At 44.7% G+C, this 21,660-nt stretch overlaps 1 protein-coding gene across 1 annotated transcript in view; it reads left to right on the top strand.

The window, feature by feature from the left end:
* The window catches only part of ADAMTS6 (ADAM metallopeptidase with thrombospondin type 1 motif 6), a 2,426,739-nt gene that overhangs the window by 460,738 nt on the left and 1,944,341 nt on the right, over positions 1–21,660 (top strand). Inside the window, exons 4-5 of the mRNA XM_069627350.1 lie at positions 5,321–5,489; positions 14,594–14,802. Of these exons, the coding sequence (XP_069483451.1) occupies positions 5,321–5,489; positions 14,594–14,802 (378 nt within the window). The remainder of the gene's footprint in view (positions 1–5,320; positions 5,490–14,593; positions 14,803–21,660) is intronic.

Below are 21,660 nucleotides of genomic sequence, written 5' to 3'. Positions count from 1 at the left end.
TGGATAGTGCTGACAGCATCAGCAGATCCATGGCTGCAAGCGCGGTACTGCGTAGATGTGCGTGATTTAGAAAGTCAGGGTTTGCACTGGACATGCAAGCCAGGCTTCTCAACATGCCTTTCGACGGCTGAAGTTTGTTTCGGCAGCAAGGCAGATGAAAGCTTGGAGAAGCTGCAGACCACCAAGGCGGCGGCTAAGTCCCTTAGCACCTCCATTCGGCAACCTCAGCGACCTTATTCGGGCTCATCTTCCTAGATAGGTCGTTATTTTCGTTACTACTCCTCCTTTGGTAGAAGAAAAGGACAGGCTGTACAGAAAGGACAAAGATAATTCCCTCTTGGTGGACGAGGAAAGAGTGCTAAATCAGCCTCAGAAGCGGCAACTTTACCCTCAGCCGCTGCTGCAGCTGCCTCTAAGCCACTCTGAGGCTTTAGCCCACAAGACCCGGTGGGAGGCAGAATCTCTCAGTATCTGAATGAATGGCGGGGAATTACTTCAGATGCTTGGGCACTAGAAACAGTATCTCAAGGTTACTGCCTTCCTTTTCTAAAGAGGACTTGGGATCATCCTTGTGCAGGAAATTTTAACCCTGCTAGAGAAAGGTCCAATAGAACATGTACCTGTAGCGGAGAGGAACAAGGGTTGGTATTACCCTTATTTTCTCATCCCCAAGAAGGACGTAGGGCTGAGACCCATCTTGGACTTAAGAAATTTGAACAAGTTCCTCAGGAAGTACAAGTTCAAGATGGTTGCACTTTCTCAGATCCTTCAGGCTCTCCAACTCCAAGACTGGTTGGTATCATTGGACCTTCAGGATGCTTACTTTCAGGTGCCAATCCATCTCAAGCACAGAAAGTACCTGAGGTTCACGGTTGGTGGCTCTCAATATCAGTTTCGAGTTCTGCCATTCGGGCTAACCTTCGCCTGAGGGTTTTTACCAAACTGATGGCAGTGGTGGCAGCGAGTCTCAGGAGAGGGAGGATTCATGTCTACCCCTACCTGGACGATTGGTTAATCAGGGCTAGTTCACCCGAACAGGCCCAGGAAAGTCTGAGGATCACCTGCCACTTCCTACACAGACTGTGTTTCTCCCTCAATTACAAGAAGTCCCATATGATACTTTTCCAAAGACTCCAGTTCATCGGAACGGTCTTGGATACTTCCTCGGGGAAAGCCTCGCCTCCCGAGGTGAGAGCTCAACACATTCTGCAGATGATAACCAAATTCAAAAATGCCCAGCGTCTATCGGCCTACGATTTTCTGAGGTTGCTCGGCCTCATGGCATCCGGCATTCTTTTGGTGCCGCAGGCCAGATTGAGAATGAGATCCCTTCAATGGGCCAACAGAACTCAGTGGTCCTAGTTTTCGGGGAATATGTCAGATCTTCTGCAGGTTCTGGGAAAAGTTGCTCAAGACCTTCTATGGTGGGCCTGCAAGGACAATATTCTCAAGAGAGAATCTTTTCGGCAGCCATGGCCGGAGATAACTGTAGTGACGGACGCCTCACGCATGGGGTGGGGAGCCCACGCCAACAATCTGACAATCAGCGGTTGTTGATCTCCATCGGAGTCCAAACTGCACATCAACCTTTTGGAGCTAACGGTTATCAGACTAGCGCTAAAGGCCTTTCTGCCCTCTGTACGGGGAAAGTATGTCCTGATAATGACGGACAACAGAGTGGCCCTGTACTGCCTCAACAAGAGAGGAGGTGTAGGGTCACTACCACTGTGCAGAGAGACAATGGGGCTCTGGTTCTGGGCAATACAAGAAGGAATCTCTCTGTCGGCGGTTCACCTAGCCGGAGAGCAGAACACAGCGACGGACGCCCTGAGCAGGCAGAGCACAGTCTCCCACAAGTGGGAACTAGCTCAGGAGGTTCTTCAAGAGATCTTCACCCTTTGGGGAACCCCTGAAGTGGATCTGTTTGTGACCGAGGTGAATCGGAAGTGCGAACAGTATTGCTCAAGGGAATTTTCTCCGAGAGGAGCTCTATGGGACGCGTTCGTAGTGGACTGGGATTTTCCACTCTGTACGCGTTTTCTCCAGGCCCCGTCATTCCTCATGTAATCAGGAGGTTGAGAACGTTTGGGTAAACCATGATCCTAATTGCTCCGGATTGGGCCAGGGGGACGTGGTACCCGGACCTTCTGGACATGTCCATCTGCCCTCCAATACGTCTTCCACAAAGAGAGTGGGCCTCATTACGACCCTGGCGGAGGACCATGGTGCAATTTGCACCATGGTCCATGGCGCAGAGCTGCCAACTCCGCCATGGGGGTTGGCGGACTTACCGCCCCATTCCGACCTTGGCGGGGCGGTTAGTCCCCAATCCCCATTTACCCTTCCCCATTCCCATTTTTGCCCCATAGGGTATAATGGGAGTGGGGAAGGCGTTAATTACGCCACCGTAGATTACGGTGGCGTAATTAACAAGAGGTCCCGTAGCGCCATGGATTTTTCCGGCCGGAAAATCCGGGCGTAAAAATCACCATGGCGCTACGGAAAGTCGTAATCTGGCGGAGAGGTACGCCATGCATTACGCTGGCGTAAACCCCTCTCCGCCAGGGTCGTAATGAGGGCCAGTATCTTCTCTCGCAAGAGGAAGGTCGGGTTCTCCATCCAGAGGTCAAGACACTCAACCTTCACGCATGGTTTCTGAGAGGCTGAGATATAAGGATTGGGACGTGCCGGACGATGTATTGGAGATTTTGCTTTTAGCCAGAAGGCCAGCAACAAAATCTTTGTACCGTTGTCGTTGGAATCAGTTCAGTAACTGGTGCAAGGACAAGAATGTGGATCCTTTTCAATGTGGCACTCCTATAGTGCTGTACTTCCTATTGCATCTGGACAATCTGGGGTTCCAGATTGGTACAATAAAAGGATACTAGGCTGCGTTTTCCATCTTTAAGCACTTTTCTGAGGAGGTTTCTTATTTCAAGATTCCATTAGTTATCCCATTTCTGAAGGGTCTCACTAACGTGCACCCTCCAGTACCATTTCATGTCCCAGCCTGGGATTTAAATCTTGTTAAAGTTTCTAACAGCCATACCCTTTGAGCCTTTACATTCCTGCCCATTAAGGCTCTTGACATTGAAAACTGCCCTTCGTGTGACACTAACATCACCCTGCAGGGTAAGTGAGTTGCAGGCTCTTTCATGCAAACCTCCTTATACTATTTTCTATAAGGATAAGATAATTATTATGGTTAAACCATCTTTCTTGCCGAAAGTAGTTTCTGACTTTCGCCTATCCCAAAAAATAATACTTCCAACTTTCTACCCTCCCCTCATTTGGGCAAAGAGGAGGAGAGGTGGCATAGACTGGACCCCAAAGGGCTCTGAGTTTTTATGTAACGAGAATGGCGAAATTACGCCAGGATAACCAACTCTTTGTAGGTTACACTGGTCCTAAATTGGGATTAGCAGTGACAAAGCAAACTATGTCCCGCTGGATTACTTTAGCTATTGTAGAGTGTTACAAGTTAGCGGGGAAGGAACCACCAGAAGGGCTTAGAGCTGATTCCACGAGGGGCATGTCTACTTCCGCGGCTCTTCAGGGGAGTCCCCGTAGTTGTCATCTGCTCAGCTGCTCAGCTGGGCATCAATTGATACTTTAGTTAAGCATTACTGCTTATATTCTTTATCTTCCCAAGAAGGCCTATCTGCAAAAGCAGTACTTCATTCCATCCATGATAAAGCTAAATAGTACTCCCACCTCCTATTTTCTTACTGCTTTGGGAGGCTATCATAGATGAGGAATATGTGGCAGGACACAATCCATTTGAAGAACAAATTACTGACCAACTGGTAACGTTCTTTCGACTGGATGTTCCTCCCATGTATTCCTCCTCGCCCCACCCAACCTTCACCGCTGTACAATTTATGTGATTTACACTTTGCATTTGCGAAGAACTTTCAGTCTGAGGCATGCCTGGAAGGTTCCTCAAATTATAACGTAAAAACAGAACTACTAGCCAACGGGCGCGGCGCAAGCTATTTATACTACTGGTGACATCGACACGCCACTGCGGCCCTCGAGGGACATTGACACCAGGACCTTGTGCACAGCACCCTCTGCCGAAAATCTTTTTTCCCAAGCAGCAAAGCGAGATACGACTATCATAGATGAGCAATACGTGGGAGGAACATCCAGTCGAAAGAACGTTACCAGTTGGTAAGTAACTTGCTCTTCTCAATCCACACCAAGTCTTTGGCTGTTCTGTCCAGAGGCTTTTCTTTGTCTTATATAACCTCATAAAGTATTACATAGCACTACTGGATAAATATTCAGGCTTTGGAGTGGCAAATCTTCCAAATGAGTATGAGCACTTTGAGCAGTATAGTTAGCAATATTAAAGCTTGAAACCGCAACGCTGCGCGTAAGTTCATTTCATATAGTTATGTGACATCCAAACTTCCAATGGGCTCTAGCCCCAGATCTTTTACAAACCTAGCAACACCCCTGATGTGTGATATTACAAATTCTTTGACCACTGCGCAAAAGTCATGCAGGGGTATGAAGGTTTGATTTTGCAGATGGCAGTGATCTGTAACCCTGCAGTTGGTATCTTTTTGACTGTCTGTTTTTATACGGAAAGACCATTGTCACCAATTGAGCCCAGGGATTTGGCTGTGTTTGACATCTGTTGGGTGAATCCTTCCAGGGGTATGTTGTCCAACCATTGTTGCATGATTTGTTGTATGGTGGGTCGATCAATGAGGACAAATTCGGTCTTGGTTGCATTCAGTTTGAGGTAGGTGTTTGACATCCATGTTTTGATGGTAGCTCTAGCCAGGCATTTGTGGAGCGGATCGATGTCCTGGAGGCCTCTGGTTTTGAGATACAGCTGAGTGTTACTTTGTAACAGTTGCTGCATAGTTTGTTACTGGGATTTATATGGCGGTCCACTGCTGGTAAATATTCATTTTTAAATGGCTTTTTGCAGTTGACCTTAGGAGTCCATTTGAGGTGTCATTATGGAGGCTTTTCATATATTTACCTGCAGTCTATTGTTATTCTCTGAGGTGCCACTTATAGTACTCATTTGATACCAGGCCCTTTCTAAGTGCTACACATTTGAGTAAATAAGTGAAATAAAGGCACAGAGAGATACTTTGTAATGTCCAGCGTATACACGTGGGTAAGCAAGGATTCAAGCTGTTTAGCTTTTTAATCACTGGATGTTTAGCATCATGTCCAATAACATAACCACTAGGCCACACATCCTTCCTTCTATGGACACTGCATCTATTAAACTCTAATGTGTTCACAAGGCTGGAATGCTCGGCTAATCTAGACCTGTTTTTCTTTTCCCTTTAAGCATGGCATTATTGCCACAGAAGATGAAGAGTATTTCATTGAGCCTTTAAGCAATATCACCGAAAATGCCAAACACTTCAGCTACGACAACGGCCATCCTCACGTTATTTACAAAAAGTCTGCCGTGCATCAACGTTACGCAAGCAATCACTCCTACTGCGGTGTCACAGGTAAACATGCGCCACAATCACTTTCAAGCAAAACGAGAACGTGTCTCCTGGTATTACTGTGTTGAGTTAATTCCGGATAATCTTCTGAATGGTGCTTTTTATACCTCCAAGTGCAGTCGATTTGAGGATTGTTTTAATTCCGAAAGTATCACTGGGATTAATAGTATAATGATATGATATGATAACGCGCTTAATACCCGAGGTTTCTAAGCGTGGACCCGGGGATCGCACTGGTATTGCTGTGTGTCGTCTTGTTTCCAAGGCGAGCACGTTGCCCCTGAACTATCCAAATTCCGTTAATATTGTAAGCTGGTTCTTCTGATGTCCGTATGGGAAAGGCAGCATGACTGACTATTCATTACGGCAACTACTTTTTGTTTGAAGTTAGGTGAATTATATTAGACCCATGCAGGGATGCCCATTATTTTAATGTTAGACAGATGGTGTTTGGCTTGTTTTTGAAATGGAGACTTGTGTGATCTCAAATGGTAGCAGCTAGCGGAATAAGGTAGCTGAAGAAAGGCTTCATCTCTGAAGAGCTCATGTTTTTGGTATTTAAAAAAAAAAATCAATTGCAAGTCTCTTCCACAAAAGACTTACGCACATGGATGCTGAAGCTCAGGTTTGACAAATGCCATCGAATCCTCAGTTGGGTGTGCAAGGGATATTTATAGTGAGGGGTACACAAAAGGTTAGCAGTATACATCTGTAGCAGGCAAATACCAAGGGAATGAGGCTCATGCTAGAAGGAGTCGAAGGTGTGGAGGCAGCTGAGTAAGTTAGGCAGGTGGGCAAGGAGGTGTCTTGGTCACAGGCCCACAGGGAACGCCCCCATGTATTTTAGCTGTTTTTATGGGGATTTGCCTTGAAACTCGACTTCATACAACCGCTATCTCTGGGGTCGCAGCAGAGACATTGCTCATCCAACTTTTGAAAAGACTGAAGACCTGGCTTTTCTAGGAATAGTGCTGTTTGACTTAACTTTCCAGCTTCCGTTGAAGGTAGGGTTCTTATTGGGACACTGTGCTGCCACTTGTGTTTTCCTGCCCATGACCTCCTTCTTTACTAACAGTTGGCACCCTGTGGCTCGACAGATATTTTGGACTACAACTCAGATGACCCCCGCACCCTTTCCTTCAATGGCTCAGAATGATGGGATTTGTAGTCCTAAACATCTAGAAAAGCAAATGTTACAGACTCCTGTTCAATACCTTCCACGCCTTGCTGAACCTAAATCACCTTTCCACTGCACTTTACAACTTCTACTCATCAGTAGCATACATCTTCCACTCATCACTCCCTACGCCTTCTACCCATGGGTAGGTGAACTCATCTTACCTCAACCCTTGCTGCACCCTCTGTACCTGGAGGGCATTTACCCCCTGTCCGGCCCCACACTGTGATTCACCTTATACTCCTGGGTGAATATTTACCCCTGCTGCAACAGACCTGGCTAAAATATATCCACTGCACAGTACCCTGTGCGATATCATTTACACTTGGTATTCGTGGACCCAGTGCCCAGCACCCCCTGCTTTACATGTTACACCAGTCTAATGTATACAATCTGTCTGTATTCCCTTGTTTCACCTTCTACCCCAGTGTAACAGTTAAAATATTAATAACCAATAATAATAGTCACGAGTAAATTAATCCTAATTTACCAATTTATCAGCAGTTACTGATCAGGAACCAGTTACCAACAGGTGTCCCCGTGTTTATGATCTTGGAAGGATGCAATTCTGAGTCAACTCAATATGAATTAAGTGACCAAGGGATTGCATATATATATATCCACACTATATGCATACTCAGATCTGAGATCTCACAGAATTTTTAATTTAAACCACAGATGCCTCTTCCTAGTTAGAATAATTAAAATACATAATTTGTTTTGCATTTCTGATTACAGAAACCTATAAAGACAAACTAGGTATATGAGTCAAGAGCACACTTTTCAAATATTACCTCTTACTTGCTTGAAAGTATTTCCTTTTAATTTAAAATGTAAACTTCATTCCTAAAATGTAATTATAAATGTAATAATAAAATTAATTAAAACATTAATGTGCCATTGGAAGGTATGTATCTCTCTATAACACACCAGGCATATGTTAGTCTAATCCGCCGAATCATTAGGCAATTGTGTTGAGTTGGCTTACCTACTACTGCTACTCAAAGCTTTGGCTGACCTTCTATGTTTGCAGTTGTCTGTTAGGATCTTGCGGTTAGAACTAAAACTGATGTTCTGGATCTACGTGCCCTCCACTCTCGAGAAGGATCGCTAAGTGGCGGGGGCAGTTAAGAAGCACTTCTCTAGCAATCTGTGCAGTGATAAGTAGACAGTGCTTGACCTTATGTGCATGCTAAGTGGTCGAATGCTTTATTTTGTTAAGTGATAGCCAAAGTTGTCTAAGCTCACACAAGGTATTTGGACAAAAGCCCACATCACCAAAAGAGGCTCACTAGATGGCCCCTAGATAGGGAAATGATAGGCCACTTTATATTGTTGCTGTTTATTCCAAGATTGGTTTAACAAAGTTCTTTTAATAGCTCATGTTGGATTGTCGGCTAGAACCTAGACATGAATGCAGCCCAAAAAGCCTGTTAGGTTCACTGGAATTCATAAGAACTGAAAGACTACACTAAACTATTATTATTTTTATTATTAAACTCCACAAAGGCAAAGCAACTTTGGACTTATCATGCAATATGGTAATCATTTATTTTTTATAAAGCCCTCAAACCCATTGGTATCCAAGAGTGAGGTCCTTATGCATTGATGTGCCCTAAGAGGTGAAGAATGACTCTTGAAATATTTGAAGATTTGACAGAATAACGGATATTCCGTTTTTTTTTCCGAATCCGTTTTTTGTTCCCATTTTCAGGTATTGAGCTGTCTTGCACTAGTGGGCAGGACTGATAGCTCAGAATGGCCCACTCATCATGGGCTTTGACTTCTTGAACATGCAACGATTGGAGCGATGGTGGTAGCGTGTAGTAAGGGATTTTCTTTTTTATGTGAAGTGCAACATTGCTATTAGCGATCTTATGAATGGAAGGAGTTTGCAGGTTATTCTTGCAGTACCAGAAAGACAGAGGAGTTCCTTTACAGCTAAGATGGTGTTCACCTCCCTGAATGTGCCATATATAGATCTTATAGGTGCATTCTGTCTTTTGTGGGATTGCTAATTCATCTCGTAAACATTTGAGCATCCATCATGCTTCTGCAGTACATTTTATGAACTGGTGGTGGCCCAGCCAACACTGGATAGGTGTTGTCGATGGAAGTTTGTACTTCATTGTGATTCTGGCCATTACAGACTACTGCAGTGACCATTTGTGCTAAATTACAGTCCCAGAATATTTTGTTTTCCATACGTTTGCATTTCCACTTTACTGATCAGAGAAGTGTGTAGCGTTGTGTTGCTAAACTGCAAGCGGTAGGTGGAGAGCTTTCTTTGCTTGCATTGTGCCCAACCTCATAATCAATCAATTATGGTTGTTCCTGTCTTTTGATATTCTCCCTATAAATGGAAACCGGTCAATCTGCTGCTTACATCCATGCTGCATCAGTGTAGTAGGATTAGCGATAAATCAATCATGGTCAACTACCAACTGCGTGTCATAGAAGTGGGTTTTTGGTGCCATGCGAAAGCTAATTAGTGGAGAGTGATATTTTCTAAGACAGATTTTTAAAATGTCTGGGTTATGATACAATTCTTCATTCGCAATGTAGGGGGTCAACCACAAACTTTACGAGTCTGTGAAACCCATACAATTGCTGACTCATGAAACAATTGATTTAATAGGAGGAACATAATTTGTATTTGTATTTTATTTATTTGTATAGCGCTCCAGACCCAAAGCCAACCGGGCGCATATCTTAGAACAACAGGTACATATCTGGCAATGGTTACAGTTACAATCATACAAATGAACAAGTTAAGTACAGTACATAGCAGTGCAAAAAGGCAAGGCGGTTGTTATCAAGTAGTAAGGCGACAAGAGACAGATGGCATGTAAAGGCAATTTAGTCAAGCGTGGCGGATAGCCAGAGCTTAGCCTTTTGTTTGAATAGAGTTGGAGAAGGTAAGGATCTGATGGTGAGTGGCAGTAAGTAACAGAGTTTAGCGGCTAGAACTGGGAAGCTTACACCTCCGGCTTTCTGAAGTTTGTATCTGGGGATGGTCAGGCAGTGTGCTTGGGTGGATCTGAGTGACCACGAGGGTATGTACTGAGAGAACTGACAGGCTAAGTAGATGGGGGCCTGGTTGTTTACACATTTGTGTGTAAAGGCCAAGGCTTTCAGTGATATCCTTTGGGCCACTGAGAGCCAATGTAGACTCTTCCTTGTTTCAGAAATGTGTGCAGATCTGGGAATATTAAGGGCTGCTCTAATAGCATTATTTTGAATGACCTGGAGTTTGTTGCGGTTGCGTTGGTTAGTTTCTTGATAAAGTGCATTGCAGTAATCGAGTTTGGACATAACCATTGTCTTGGCTAGAGTAATGCAATTCTGTGTGGAAAGGAATGGGCGGCAGGCTGTGATAAGCTTACATGTGTAAGCAGAGGCAGCGACAACCGCATTGTTTTGACTATTAAGGGAAAGTGTAGAATCAAGATAGATTCCCAGTCCCAGAGTTTTTGTATCTTTGGACACTTAGATGGAGTTGCCATCAATGTTGGAGGTGCTGAAAGATGGGTCAAGCTTGTTGAGTCTCTGTTGGGTGCCCAAGATGAGAAGCTCTGTCTTGTCATCATTGAGACAGAGCTCGTGTTGGGCCATCCAGGCTTGGATGACTAGGTAGATGTCATTCAAAGCTTTGGAATCGGCCATGTAGTCACCAGTGATGGGAATGAGTATCTGGGTGTCATCAGTGTAGTTGGTGTAGGTAACACCCAGATAATCAAGCACACCAAACAAAGGTTTGGTAAATACATTGTAGAGTGTAGGTGATCCACAAGACCCTTGCGGCACTCCACAGGGGACCAGAGTTGGATCTGCAGATGAGGTAGGTGAAAATACTCTCATGTGTCTGTTGTCCAGGAAAGAGCTGATCCAATTAGTGGCTTTTTCAGAGAAGTGGGCAGCTGATTTCAAGTGATGGCAGAGGATTTGGTGATTGACCAAATTGAAAGCTGCTGAGAGGTCAAGTAGTAGTAAGAGGGCCAGTTTGCCATTGTCTTTTAAGTCCTCAATTTGAGTTTTGAAATCTAATATGGCTGTTTCTGTCCTGTGCTTGGGTCTAAAGCCAGATTGTCACGTGCCAAGTAAATTGTTAGTTTCCAGGTACTTCTGGATCTGTAAATAAGCTGCTCTGTCTAGTATTTTTAGAAGGATGGGCACCGTAGGGATGGGTCTGTAGTTGGAAGGTATCAAAGGGTCCAGAGTAGGGTTTTTCAGCAGGGGGATGACCCAAGAGTCCTTGAGGTTGTCAGGGACAATGCCAGAATGAAATGAAGAGTTGATAAAGGAGGTGATGAAAGGGGCAAGGTTGTGTGCCGATTCCTTAATGATGAGTCCAGGGCAGGAATCACCTTGGCAGTTGGAAGGTTTTAGCTTGCTAATGATTTGTTCAACCTCTGGGATGGTGAGAGGTACAAAGCTGAATGGGGTATGAGAAAAGGAGGGGGTGGCCGTCTTAGATGCCGGGAGTTTGGTTTGGGAAGAGGTAAGAAGGCAGTTTTGTTTGGCATTAATTTTGGATTGTAAGGTGGTTATTTTAATGAGGCGGGCATTTTGAATATTATTGAACCATGTACTGTCTTTGCTACATGTGTCTGGGATGGGTGAGGGGGATTCTAATTCTTTAAGAATTTTGAATAACTCCTTCATGTTGGATTCTGCTTGCGAGATGCGTAGGTTGTATGTCTCTTTTTTAGCTTGTACAATCGCTTCCTTGTAATTAAAGGATGCAATGAAAAGGTTGTCTTTATTAGTCACGCATGGGAGACTTTTCCATAGAGCTTCGGCCTTGTGTTTTTCTTTGCGTAGTACTCTGAGTTGTGGTGTAAACCATGAATTCAAGTGAGCTCGTTGTTTAGCTTTCCGTAGTTTGAGGGGTGCTATGGTATTGATGGCTTTGAGCAAGGTTTGATTAAAGGTGTCCACTAGGACTGTAGGGTCATTGTACTGTGAGACACATTTGTTGAGAATTGGTAAGATAAGGGGGAGTAATTTGTCCCTAGTGATGTCCTTTTTGGTTCTTGTAGGAATAGGGGATTCTATGCTAGGTTTAGGGTGTGGGTTGTTAGCTGGTATGTGAAAGATGATGATGTGGTGTGCGGACCAAGCGCAGGTGGAATTGGAGCTTATCGACGTGTTGCAGTTTAAATCTGCAATCCAATCAAGCATTCTGCCCTTGTTGTGAGTTGGTTCGAGAATGCGATGCGAAAGACCTACGTTTGAAATGTTGCTAGCAACAACTGTGGCCAGGAGATCCTTGGGGTCTGATAGGCCAAGATTAAGGTCGCCCAGTGGCAGCACTTGGGAATTGGGTTTGGTGTTGTCAGTAAGGATGGACATAATGTCCACTGAGAAGGAAGTGAGGGGTCCTGGTGGTCTGTATATAAGGTGTAGTGATGCGGTGTTGGTTGGTGATAGAGAAAGTTTAACTGATAGAGATTCGGCAGAGCTAAGTTGAGTGTTGGAAATGATTCTCATATTAATGTTATCCCTGTGTATATACGTGACGCCGCCACCTTTGGAGAGGTTGGATTGACGGTCGTTTCTGAAGATGGAGTATCCGTCTGGAATGGCGAGGGCCAGGAGCAGACCTGAGGCAGCATGTAGCCAGGTTTCCGTGATGGCAATGAAGTCAAGGTTTTGGGCCGTGATGAGGTCTGCGATGTGAAGAGCGTGGGCCGTGAGGGATCTAGTATTGATGAGGGCTCCCTTTAGTTCTTTGTTAGGGGAAGCCACAGGGTGGTCAGGTGGAATCTGCATAGTTGGAAACGGAATAGTAGTGTGGTGATGATGCGTATTACGCTGGGCACACAGTGTGTGCGACAATCTGGATCTGAGTCTAGAATTCCTAAATTGGAGTGAGCATGGCTGATTGGGTGTAGGTTTGGTGGCGAAATGTTGAATCCACAAGTCGGGTGCATTGAGATAAGGATTGGTGGAGTAGTCCGTGAGAGAGTTAGTCATGATGTTTTGAGTGGGTGTGAAGGGTGAGGAAAGGTGGTGAATCAGTGGTATGGTGCTGTGGACCATTGTGGGGGAGTGTGTGCAGGAGTGGTGAGAGAGAGTCTCAAAAGTAAAGATAGGTGGTACATAGTATGCGCCGGCTAATGGCAAAATAGTAGCATATCGAGACACAGGAGCACTATAATTAGGTAAGAAAGCATGTGTTCAGGTGGTGACACAGTGGTACGTGTTCATAGGCAATGTAGTAGTAAAGGTTATACAGTAGAGGCCAAAAGGTCCTCAAACATGCATGCTAATACAAAAATAATCAAGGCAATTAGTGTCGCACGAGTACTGTTGTTCTCAAGCAGTAGGCAATTAGCACAAGTCAAACTAAAGGTGGTCCTCGAGTGTGCGAGAAGGTGCTAGGGCAGAGTGTTATAGACAGTCAATATTGCGGCAGTGCAACAACTCTCAAGCAGCAGGTAATTAGCACAATGCAGTACATGCTTCCAAGTTTTGGTAATAGAACATTAACAGCATGTAGAGGACAGGAATGGTCGAGCAGCATAGGGTGGACAGGCAACATACAACTCGGCATTAAGTGTGAAACGTTAGCGGTGCAGCCGCTGCAGGCAAAACATATAATTAGTGGTTGGGACAGGATAGCACGATAGCTACAATGCAGGCTCAGAGGCTTAGTGGATCAGAGGGCACTCATTAACTTGCTATGAGCCGTATTGGGAATAGTAGGCAAATAGCGATGCACATTAGGAGTCTTACCGGGCTGAAGAGGTAGCGGAATGTTCAGGCTGAATGTTAGTTGCTTATATGCCATGTGCGTTTAAAGTTCCAGCAACATGAGCGACGATAAGGAACTCTGCGGAGCAGCGTCCGGCGCCGTAGCGCAGGTGCGGACAGGGGCAGACAGGAAGGGGCCTTCGTTGCAGTGGGACTTAGGTGAGGTGGGCCGGCTTCCGCATCCGGCTTGCCTCGCTCCCTATGGCCGTGCAGCAAAGATGGTTGATAGGCAACCCAGATAAAAAAAATAGGCTCGTGGATGGCGGCGGCCATTTTGTATTCTGCTACATTGCGGCTTCGCTTCGGCGGCTCCTCGTGGCTGGCTGGCGGCAAACGTGTTGATGGTGGGAGGGTGCATGGGCACTTGCAGGTCGTGCCATGGTGCTGAGGTGCAATATGATAATAAATGCATCCACAAGGCAACGGCAGGTAGCGGGCATCTCGCTCTGTTTCTGGAGGTGGCACACAGGGTCTAGCTGCTCCTGTAGCGCTGTGGCTTCGCAGGAAGGTTGGGGGCTCGGCTGCTGCTTGTAGCAGTGCTACTGCCCAGGATATAAAGACTTCTGTTTTGTTATTGCTGTTAGAGTCCATTCTCAAAGACCGTCATTGGTATTAGTAAGATCATATACCCCAATTTCAAAATCGTTTTGTTTGTTTTTTGTACCATAACCATAAAATAATGTAACACGTCTTATGGAAAGAAAATAATCAATGTGGATTCCGGTTCTCTGGCGTGATGGTATGACGGAATAGAACAGACAGCATAGGAACGATGCTTTGCGTCACAGTCTTTGTGATTGGCAGTGATTGCTACACAAATGCCATCTGCAACCAACTGCTTTACTCTTGACCTGACACAGGAATAAGGCAGAATAATTGAATCCTTGGTGACAAGGATGCTCACGCCACATGCATGCCGATATTAGTGAATGTCCCAACTGCACGGAAGAACTAAGTCTTAACAGTAGCAATGGGGGATCGTGGGCTAAATGTATGATGCTCCTAACATTTCAGTGAACAAAAGATGGGTTGGGGATGTATCCCATGTGCAAAAAGTAAGGTTTGAAAGTAGTCCATAAATATTATATCCACAGTAAAGAGTTAATGAAATATCTGTATTGAAAAAGTCTTACTTGATACTCACCTGAAATGATTCCTTATTTTTTTCTAGAATATGTTTCCCAAAATACCAAAGTGTGGTGGCTGAATGATACAACTGCTCCACCAATGCCACCTCCGACTGACGACAACATGCGACGGCTGAAGCGATCAGTGAGCATTGAACGGTTTGTGGAGACCCTGGTGGTAGCTGACAAAATGATGGTTGGATATCATGGACGCAAAGACATTGAACACTACATTCTGAGCGTAATGAACATTGTAAGTTTGACCCCTCCCTCTACTCTAAATTCTATGATGCTTCCCTCTAAGATTGGACATAAAATGCAGATGGTTTATGAGGAATTGCTATTCTGAGGGCAAATGCAGAATAAGAGAATGAAAAGCAAAGTTTCACCAGGTTTTTGGGAGTATGAGTGAACTGTGTGTGTCAAAGAGATAACATCTTTGGGAAGGGCAGGAGCTCTCTGGAACAGTGTTCCAGGAACACCTTTCTGCATAGAACATTGCTCAGGATTGTCAATTGTACATGTGTCCCTATGTGTGTTAGCACCTCACCTCTGTGATCTGGGATGATGGGGCAGGCAACTGAACTCTGTATGCCCTCCACTGTGTTCTGTCTGACTGTTTCTGCTTTGCGTTTCCACCACTCCGATATGGGCAAATGCAAAAGCTCACACTAATGACCTCTACTGAATAAGGGAAACCGTAGAAGAAATTACTATATCTTAGAATGGTAAACAGGGTGTGAAGAAACCAGCTGGAGCCCAGCACAGCAGCTTCAGTGAGAGTATGCTCACCCCATAGTACAAGTAAAGCTCCCGGTCTTTATCATGGAAAACTATAATCTCTCATTCTGGTAGATCTTCCCCCAGATCCACGTTTCTCTGCACTATAGGGGCACTGTTCTGCCTAGCAACCAAGGTTATTAAAATTGCCCCACCATAGATTGTCTTTAATGCATTTGTATATTCATAATATATATTATATGGGATGATGATTGACGTTATATTTATGTAGTGTGGGTCATTTTTTGTTGTACATATTAGTGAAAGCCTGATCAATTGATGAGCATTTTTGTAGCTTGAGTTTATCTATTTAACATACATTCAGAAGTGGTAGAATGATAGTTGTGAAGACAGTGTTTGAGTAGTATGGGCTTCTTTCAAATTATTTTTTGATTCACACACTTCTGCGTTAAATGGGTATACGATAACCTCAGTGCTTGTGGGGGCGGGGTACTGTGCACAGTGGATGCGCAGTTTAGTAGAATGCTTGAAGTTTTTTTTCTACTTGGTTGTTCTTTCCTATCAATGATTGGTTGAGAAATGTTGGTACTGACCTACCAGGCAGCACTGCTGTGATGTACTGTCACTGCTCCATCGGGCACTGGTTAATTGCAGAACAAAAGAGGTGATGGCTGGAAGGTTTAGAATAAATCTTAACCTCTGGCATTGCTCTGGGGAACCCTCCAGACCATCATTCTTCACCTGCCAAGCCATTACAAAAGGGGAAATACCATATGCAAATCAGGCTTGGTCCCACCCCCAAAAGAGCAACGCAGTCCCAACTGCTAGGTCATATCCCTTCTACACAAGACCACATGCATCCTCAAACATGTTTCGGCCATGTTTAGCTGAGAGCAATGTCAGAGGTTAAGATTTATTCTAAACTTTCCATCCATCACCTCTTTTGTTTTGCCCTTGTCACCCCCAGTGGGACGGGTATGCCCAGACGTGGGTCCTGTTACAAATATAGCATGTGGATGCTCAGAACAGTTACTACTGGAACATCAAAAATGAATCAGACTTGCTTATAGGTGCTGGCACTGACCCATTAAAAAGAAAAGCAACACAATGAGAAGTGCAGTTATTAATGTGGCAGTGACATGATGTATTTCACCTAAGCAACAGTTTGGCCAACCTGTCATCAAGTCATAATATTTCTTTAATTCTGATTCCGCCACTTCATTACCAAAATGTGGTCATACATTTCTGTAACTTATACCTTTTTATTAATATGACTTCCTTACTACCTCTTTAGGTAGTTAGCAATTGACCCTATCTAAAAATGTAAAATGATCAAGAAATAATTTTTTGTAAAACCTATTCCAGAATTTCGCTTAGTAAAAAACTGTTTTTCCCCTCTGGCTAAGAAGGACCTTATTCTCCTGCTAGATGGTGACCCTCAGGGAAAGGTCCAATCACTTCTGCAAGTTCACCTATAGCCTGTAGATTCCTCTCAGGACCCACACCTCGCAGATTTATTGTAGGATTCACACCCTCTCTTCCAAAGGACCACTGCATGTGTGCAGTGAAACCTCATTCTGTCTATTCTGTTCACAATGCCCACACGGCCGAGAGAAACAAAGGCAGCCATTCATTCAAGAAAGCATCTGTGGCATTGCACATTTCTCAACCCTGATGGAAAATGTTTTGTGAAAATCATTGTGAGTTGGTACAGATTTTACCCTAGCATACTGCATATTTATGACTGCTCCCCTGTTAGCAGAATCTTTAAGATTGTCTGGTATGTAGGTCTGCATGTTCCCATGGCACTACATTGCTGTTGGAACACTGCAGGCAGAGTCTGACTGCCACAATATGGAGAATTGATAGATGCACAATGCAAATATAGAAAGATTGTTTTTGTTTTATATTTACTGCTTCCGCCAAACCAAAGTTGAGGATGAAAACTGGGTGTACCTTGTCATCACAGGACAGGAAAAAAATGATTAGTTGTTGCAGAGAAGTTATCACTTTCTGTAATGATGATGAGCAGGCGATTCCTTAAAATATTTTAAAAAAGCACTATTTAGAAGGGACACCTCAAGGTATTTTCTTCCACCAGTGCAATGTAGAGGAGCAGCTGAATGCCTCTGCAGGAAGTCCCGCCCTTATCCTTCCTATATGCTGGAAGCCGGAGATCACGACCTGCACAACACCAGTGATTGTGCCTATTCCACAGAGAGCCTTTGAGAAAAGGTATCCATTGAGAAAACCCTATTCGAGGTATCCCCGTAGAGATTACAATCTCTTAGAGGAGATCCCCGAAGGAATATGAAGATGAGAGAAAGAGAAGTGGTGATGTCACAAGAAACAAGAGGGACTCACTGAGAAGAGTGGCTGAAGAAGAGGATGTATAGAGTCTATGGAATCTGATGACAAAATAAAGGATCAAGTAAACTTTCATATGCAGAATGAAGATTGCATGTGTGAAAAGCACTGCAGAAAATGTTAGCCGTTTTATAACTGTAGAGATGCAGCAATGCAAGTAGACTAAGTGATCTTAAGGCTAGCTGTACATAGTGAATAGACTGCAGGCGTGTGTGTGGGATATTTTTACCCATGCCACTGCAGGAGAATGCCAGTGGGTGCTGTTACATGTAACATGAAGCAAGGCCACAGAAGTGAGCTAAAAACTGAAAATGTCTTTTAAAATGTAGCTTCCCCAACCAATTGCAACCTTCAAAGTGCTGTTTTGGTGCTAAATTCAGTCATTTTCCAAGTGAACTATTGAAATTAAAAGTGTGCTGAAATCACAGATCCTCCAGCTGGTTCAGAAGAAACCGGACCTCACTGACTGACAGCAGCTAAGAAGAAACTCTGATGTAAAGCAGCCAGTTTAAATGTGCTTTTTCCATGAAGAAATTGCAAAATTGCCTGTTAAAAGCATGTTTTTTTGAAGGGCTTAATTCCTTTTATTGTCAAAATCCCCTATAAACTATGTTCATTTTTATATGTTTTAAATGAAAGATTTTAGGTGGATCTTAAAGTAACCCAGTTTGGAGTTAACTGGTTAATTCTGATTGGGCAGTGCCCAGCCTGGGAAAGATGACACTTCCAGGGTAATTCATGGAACAAATGTGCGCCGAAACGGGGAGCGCAAGCGTGAAAATCGAAAGCGCACGCGTGCAAAAGCCACGCACGCAGCCGTTCATCTATTCATGGAATGCGCTGCGCTTGTAAAACCTGGATGTGCGCCAAATCCGTGGGTGGCGCACGCGGGCGCACATGTCACTAAACGGCGTGCGCGACGCGCACAGGGAAAACGCACATCGTGTAGCGCACACAAGAGAAGTGGGTGGAACACGGGGCGTAACACGCGGAATGGGGAACACGTGAAAATGTGGGAGTTACGGGGGAAGTACGGGAGGTAAATGTTCATAACGCCCACACGCACACTAACAACACGTATTCATGGAATCGAACAGGGGAAACCTGTGCGCCAAAAAAGACGTGCTAATCCGGAAACACACGCCAGCAGGAAGCAGGCGTAAGCGGCCCCGCACGGTTATAGTACCGAATCAAAAGGGTTGAATGACAAAAGGGTCGAGTCAATTCAATGGAAAAAAAGGATCGAAATTCTTTTTTTTTTGAGGGGGGGCCGAAACCCCTATTTTTGGTGTAAAAACACTGTTTTAAAGCTAAACTAGAGCAAAAAAAAAAAAATATATATATATATACATATATATATATACATTTAAAAAAAAAATTAGATCCTATTGGATCCTATTGGCATTCGATCCATTTGTTTTTCGAAACTTTAACTGGACACTGCCCTGCGCAGCATAAAAGTGCGCACAAACAAACAACAAACAGGCTCATATGCTACGATGAATATACCGTTCCTCGCAGCAGTGGTCGTGGGACACCGCAGGAGGAGGAGGATAGCCAGGCCCTGCATTTTTTGATCCAGGACCAGCCATTTTGGGATGCCTGGTGACCAGGTGTATGGGAGGTACAGGTTTCCACCACTAATAATCCTAGAACTGGTCAGGGAGTGGGAGGATGACCTCACATCAGCCACCCTGTGCTCCCAAGCACTGAGCCCCTTGGAAAAGGTGATCAATGTACTGCACTTCCTGGCTACTGGGTAATTTCAGCAGACAAGTGCCATAGTTCGGGGTGTCTCACAGGCCACGCAGTCATGCTGAATACACCAGGTGTTGGCCATCATGACTGCACGCCCCTCAGTCCGCAGGCACATATACATGCCCAGAACACCTGCAGAAAGGCAGGCTTTCGTCCAGGACTTTTACGGGGTGTCACACTTCCCCAAAGTGCTAGGTGCCATTGATTGCACCCATGTGGCTCTACGTCCTCCCAGGCCCACTGAGCACATCTATCGAAAACCGCAAGCACTGGCATTCCATCAACGTGCAGGTTGTATGTGATGCCAAGGGAATCATCACCTCAGTATATGCCAACTATCCGGGGTCCAGCCATGATAGTTTCATAGTCAGAATGTCACCCCTAAACCGGGACCTGGAAGCTGGGCGGCATGGCGACACATGGCTAATTGGTGAGTATAAATGCCTCTGCACATGCATGCATGTCAGACACTGAGAAATGTGAAATCCCCACCAATGACAACCATTATCACCTCCCCAGGGGACAGTGCCTACCCTCTGAGCACCTACATGATGACGCCACTTCGGAACCCCACCACACCACCCGAGGTAAGATACAACACAGCCCATATTGCAACCCGGGGCATAGTGGAGCACACATTCGGAGTGCTGATGTCACGCTTTCACTCCCTTGACCGCTCCGGTGGGCAGCTGCTATATGCGCCTCCAGTAGTGTGCAGTATCATAGTGGCAGCATGTGTCCTGCATAACGTTGCAACCCGGCGGGGCGTGACGGTGGACATGGTGGTGCCCCCACATCCCCACCCACATGCACGCCTGCTGCGCATGGGAGGTGAAAGGGCATGTGGTGAGGCAGCCCGTACCCAGCTTGTTGCAAATTAGTCCACCTAAATTCCCACCCCTGCGGAGTGCACACAGGCCTGGCACATACCAGCTGACAATCAATGATGATGACAAAAGGGACAGTCAAGTGTCACAACCATACCACCCCTGAGATTGTTCACCTGGAAGTGCTACATTGTGTGCATCCATAGCTACTTAAAGACACCCTATGTTGTGTCAGTAAAAGGCACACATTCATGCAGCATGAAGGACTACCTCTTTGAAAAATACTACATCCAAATAGTAGCATGTCACCCAACGCCTCCCCATCTCAGCTACCCAACACACCATGGCATGGCATGCAATGTGAAAGCAACCAAATGAATGCACAACACGCGACACAAGTGCCCCAAAGTGCACTGTCCCAAATGGAAACAGGCCAGAGACAATTTCCTCTCAGTAATGAAAAAAAAATAACACAAATGAAGAAATACCAGCAAGACAAAACATCAGTACAGGATCCAACAGTGGCAACATAAGACAGTAAAAAATTAAAGTAGTGCAAGGGTCACAACCTGACTAAGGCAGCACATCGAGCCCTTCCAACTGCAGAGTGTTGCTGGTAGGCAAATACGGCAGTGTACTGCATACAACATGAACTGCATCTGCAAAGGAGATGGGCTCGTTAAGACATGAAGAAGCTACATGTATATAAGGAAAAAGTCCTGGATGTAAAACCATATAAAAATCCACCATGCAGTGGAGAAATGAACAACAATCCCCACTATGGATGTATACACAGTTTGGACTACAGACTGCCCACACAACTTATGGGAGCCCAATGTCTCTGTGTAAGTTACTGTCACTTGGTCACACCCTTTACGAGCCCATGGAAAGGGGAAGCAGGATGGGTGTCTGTGTCAGGAACCCAAGTTTCTAACCCAAAGACAGGACAAGCCTGCATGTGCCCAGCTGGAATATACAGTGGATGCCTACGGGAGCCACACAAAGCAACACATTGTAACATTATTTCACAATTTGAAAGAAAATGGTTATGAACAAAAATGTAAATGCAAATCAAAGATAGAAAAAGCAAAAGTAAATGTAAAGTTAAACAAAAAAATTTAAATAACAAAGTAAAAATCAGAAGCATAACCAGATAAAAATAAATGTATGAAAATAAGAAATCAAGATTGAAAATAAAATGAAAATAAAAAATAGAAATAAGAAGAAGAAATAAAGACAACAAATGAATTGAATACTATTTTCATTTAGCAAATCGGAATGAAATGTGCAAAAAAACAAAAGAAAAAAAATGCCCATGTGTGGACCAGGGGGGGAGGCCACGCAGGAGGGACGAGGTACAGGGTGCACCCGAATACCCACATACGTGGATGCTGAGAAAAAAAAACCTCCATGGGCTC

Source organism: Ambystoma mexicanum, chromosome 6p (assembly GCF_040938575.1).
Source record: "Ambystoma mexicanum isolate Mex_15411 chromosome 6p, UKY_AmexF1_1, whole genome shotgun sequence".
Classification (NCBI taxonomy): domain Eukaryota; kingdom Metazoa; phylum Chordata; class Amphibia; order Caudata; family Ambystomatidae; genus Ambystoma; species Ambystoma mexicanum.
The sequence above is the reverse complement of the archived record's forward strand: the minus strand, read 5'-3'. Positions and strand labels throughout refer to the sequence as shown.